This window comes from Calidris pugnax, unplaced genomic scaffold (assembly GCF_001431845.1).
Source record: "Calidris pugnax isolate Ruff unplaced genomic scaffold, ASM143184v1 scaffold421, whole genome shotgun sequence".
NCBI classification, from domain to species: Eukaryota; Metazoa; Chordata; class Aves; order Charadriiformes; family Scolopacidae; genus Calidris; species Calidris pugnax.
In genome coordinates, this window is record NW_015091166.1 from 152,554 (window position 1) to 156,752 (window position 4,199).

At 63.2% G+C, this 4,199-nt stretch overlaps 1 protein-coding gene across 1 annotated transcript in view; it reads right to left on the reverse strand.

Moving 5' to 3' along the window:
• MYO1A (myosin IA) overlaps positions 1-4,199 on the reverse strand; it is a 38,861-nt gene that overhangs the window by 31,075 nt on the left and 3,587 nt on the right. The window contains exons 9-20 of the mRNA XM_014959359.1: positions 3,994-4,161; positions 3,779-3,897; positions 3,604-3,690; positions 3,428-3,493; positions 3,201-3,305; positions 2,842-2,904; positions 2,501-2,701; positions 1,760-1,986; positions 1,468-1,668; positions 819-912; positions 458-607; positions 258-326 (exon numbers count right to left, since the gene is read on the reverse strand). Coding sequence (XP_014814845.1) covers positions 258-326; positions 458-607; positions 819-912; positions 1,468-1,668; positions 1,760-1,986; positions 2,501-2,701; positions 2,842-2,904; positions 3,201-3,305; positions 3,428-3,493; positions 3,604-3,690; positions 3,779-3,897; positions 3,994-4,161 — 1,550 coding nt within the window. The remainder of the gene's footprint in view (positions 1-257; positions 327-457; positions 608-818; positions 913-1,467; positions 1,669-1,759; positions 1,987-2,500; positions 2,702-2,841; positions 2,905-3,200; positions 3,306-3,427; positions 3,494-3,603; positions 3,691-3,778; positions 3,898-3,993; positions 4,162-4,199) is intronic.

Genomic DNA, 4,199 nt, shown 5'->3' on the forward strand with positions numbered 1-4,199 from the left:
GAGGAGCCGGCGAGACTGCGGGGGGGTGAGAAGCCCGGGGACCCCCAGGTGGGGAGGCACCGACACAGATACGGAGCGGGAGGGAGAGAGAGGCAGGAGAGAGGCAGGAGAGGACGGAAGACAGGGAGAGGAGGTGAGTCTGGTCCCACCGTGGGGCAGGCAGAGCCCCCGGCCCCCACCCTGCTGTGCACCCCCCATCCCCCGGTGCCCCCCACGGTGGGCAACCTGCCGTCCCCGACCAGTAGCCCAGCCCTCACCTTCCAGCCCCGAGCGTACGCCTGGATGATCAGCGCCGAGCGCTTCATCTGCTTGTACCTGTTCTTTTGCTGCGGTGGGGAGAGGTGGGGTGAGCTGGGGGGGGGTCAGGAGAGTAGGGGGGGTCCCTGCCCAAGGCTTGAGGAGAAACCTTGAAGGCTTGATAGGCAGGAGAAGCACAGCCAGGCCCCCCCCTCCTCACCATGTGTCCCCGGAACCAGGCGGAGATGATGATCTGGCTCTTGCGCATCAGCTGGTACTGGGTCCGGCACCGCCAGCCCCGAAATGTCTTCTGGATGAGGGTGGCCAGTTCGGCCACACGCTCCTGCCGCCGCCTCTCCAGGTCGAAGAGCTGGGGGACAGATGGGGCGAGCGCTGGGCACTGAGCGGGGACAGGGACCCCCCCACCAGGAGCCACAGCACCACCCAAGAGCCCCCCAGGATGGGCTCAGGGCTGCCCCGTGGGGCTGGCACCCACTCTAGGTCAAGCCCTGCTCCCCCACCCCCAGCAGCCCCACTGCCCCATAGCGGGTTCCCCCCAGGTCCCCCCTCCCAGGACTTACGGTGCGTGGGGAGCGGATGAAGATCTTGGTGTGGCCAAACGCCAGCTCCTCGGTGGGGAACGCCAGGTCTTCCAGCAACAACTTGGTCCCCTCCCTGCACCACAGAATCACAGAAAATCACAGAATCTTCTAGGTTGGAAGGGACCTCAAAGATCATCTTGTCCAACCGTCAACCTCACTGACAAAAATAGACACCCCCACAACAAACAAGGAGCATCATCACTAAACCAGACCTCCCAGCACCACATCAACCCGGCTTTTGAACACCTCCAGGGATGGGGCCTCAACCCCCTCCCTGGGCAGCCCATTCCAAGGGCTGAGAACCCTTTCGGTGAAAAAATTGTTCCTAATATCCAGCCTGAACCTCCCCTGGCGCAACTTGAGGCCATTTCCTCTCGTCCTGTCGCCTGTGACTTGAGAAAAGAGACCGACCCCCACCTCTCTACACCCTCCTTTCAGGGAGTTGGAGAGAGCGAGAAGGTCTCCCCTCAGCCTCCTCTTCTCCAGGCTGAACACCCCCAGCTCCCTCAGCCTCTCCTCATCAGTGAAAAATTTTTTTTCCTAATATCCAGCCTGAGGAACGAGGCCGATCAGAGCCTGGCAGCCCCTGGGCCACTGGACGTGCCCACAAACTAGCCCAGCCCTGTACCTGTGGCTACCAGTCCAGCGGGGCCAGGTCCTGGGGCTGAGCATCTTGTAGCGCTCCAGGAAGGAGTCGTAGAGCTGGCGGAAGGCGTAGCCCGCCCGACGCACCCGCACGTTCTCCATCAGCCCCAGGTACCGAATCTGCGCCAGCACCAGCTCCGGTGTGAAGAGCATCCCCGTCTTGGTCTCGTTGGGCTTGATACACCTGGGGAGGACAGTGGTGGGCTTGGGGGGGGTCCCTCCAGCACCAGGGCTGGGGTCGGGGCTCCCCGAGTAGTCCCCCAGGTGCCAACTACCTGATGTAGTTGGGGTTCTTGGAGTAGAGGTTCTTCATCAGCGTGGCCACCGAGGCCTTGAACTGGAAGCCGGCGGTGGGGGGCAGCTTGAGGGACACCTTCTGGGGGTCTCCCTCGGGGAAGAGGGAGCGCAGGAGTTCGTGGCGGGAGGCCCACATGGCCTGCGAGAGGTCGCGGAAGAGCAGGTCGTTGTTCTTCTCGATGAAGCCCGTCACGTTGTAGGTCACCTGGACGTGGGAGCAGGGTCAGGGCTCAGTGGGGCACATGGGAGGAGGAGGAGGAGGGAGCGAGGGGGTTATGGTTCAGTGTCTCCGTGCCCGTTTGCCCCCATGAAAGCTGGGAAGAGGACCCGGGGGTCCCGGCTGCCCTCATTATCATAGAATCATAGAATGGTCCAGGTTGGAAGAGACCCTTGGGATCATCAAGTCCAACCATCTCCCCTCCTCTTCAGAGTCGTCCCCTCCTTGAGATCTCTCTTGGATTGAGGTGCCCAAAACTGGACCCAACACTCCAGTTGTGGCCTCCCCAGTGCTGAGCACAGGGGCACAATCACCTCCTACTTCTGCTGGTCACACTATTTTTGATACAAGCCAGGAATCATAGAATGGTCCAGGTTGGAAGAGACCCTTGGGATCATCGAGTCCAACCATCTCCCCTACTCTACAAAGTCCTCCCCTACACCATGTCCCTCAGCACTGCTGGAGCTGTGGGTGCTGGTGGGTGCCCGTGGCCATGACGGACCTTGCCAGCGTAGTGGTGGATGCGGAAGCAGTGGGATGGGAGGGTGGTGTCCATCACACGCCGGGCGTTCTGGGTCTCCTTGCTCTCGTAGTGCTTGTGGGTGGCGAAGAGCTGGTTGAGTTTGGTGAGGAAGGTGTCCTCATTGACCACGCCGGGCCGCAGGCACTCCTCGTCCAGCATGGCCAGGATCCCGCACTTGCTCTGTGCCAAAACAGTCGGTGTCACCCCAAAACCGGCCCCATCGATGTGGGGGGGCCGCTCCAGGCTCTGCTCAGCCCCACCTCACGCCGGGTGCCATGGTGGGGGGCTGGGACCCCGGCACTTGGGGGGGGGCAACTCACGTTCTCGATCAAGTTGCAGATGATGCTGTTGTCGAAAAACTCTATCGGGGTCCACTTGATGCCCTGGGAGCAGAGGGGGGGTCAGACGCACGGACCCCCGGGGTGCACAGACCCTGCCCCACAGACACCCCCCAGCTGATGTGGGGCAGGAACCGGACGTCCGGCCACAGGGATGGGGATCCCGAATCCCTCCCTGCCTTCCTGCCATTGAATCCGCTCGCGGCAGGGAGCGGGGCGAGGGAGGGACGTGCTGCCGAGCCGTCTCCGGCACTTCCCCGTCCCCGGGGAGGGGGGTCCAGGCTCCTTGGGGCCATGTTTGGGGACAGCAGAGAGGGGGGAGCAGCGTGGGCTGGGGGTACCTCTCGGACATATTCCTCCTGCTCCTCCTTCAGGGTCATCAGGATGAAGATCTGCTGCAACTTCTCGTTGCAGTAGTTGATGATGAACTGCTCAAAGCCGTTGTCCTGCCAGAGAAAGGTCCTGGGTGGCAGGTTGTGCCCCCAAGCCCTGCCCCATATCCCACTGGTTGCCCCCATTTCCCCACCCCCCAGCAGCAGGATGGGGCCAGGTGGGCCCTTGTGCTCACCTGGAAGATCTCAAAGCCGTAGATGTCCAGCACACCCATCACCTTCCTCTGCTTGCCCGGCTTCACCTGGGGAGGCAAAGGGGTCCTGAGTTGCGTTTTGGCCCCGTGTGGGATGAGGGGCTGGGGCCCCATCCAGGGTGGGGGGGGGCTGGTGCCTGTCACCCCCAGGTGCTCACCTGGATGCTGGTGTTGATGCGGTTCACCAACCAGTCGAAGAGGCGGCTGTAGATGTTCTTGGCCAGAGCATCCCGGCCATAGTAGCCCTGGGGAGAGAGGCAAGGAGCTTGTGCTGGCTCCTGGGGGGGGGCTGCCGGGCATCACCCCCCCCCAACGGGAGCCAGTTCCTCTCACCTGGGGGACGCTGAGGCTGGTCAGCACCATCTCGTTCCTCGCCTTCACCGTGCGGGAGCACAGAGCCCGCTCCAGGACGGAAGGGTCCAGCCCGATCAGCTCACAGATCTCCTGCAGCTCTGCAGGGGGAGGCAGCGGTGCCGGGGCTGACCCGAGGGCCCAGTGGGGACCCCCCCCCGGGCCACCCCAAGTCTGTCCCCATCCTTTGTCCCTACCCTGAGGCTCAGCGATGCTGCTGGCCTCCATCCCACCGGCCTGGTAGCTGCTGCTCAGCTGCACGTTGCCCAACTTGAGCACCACGGCCGTCACCTCCAGCAGCGCCGTCACCTCAGCGGGCGAGAAGCCGATGACCTTCATGGCATCCTGGGGACCAACACAGGCAGCTCAGGGGGACGGGGTCAGCCCCAGGGTGGTTTTTTTT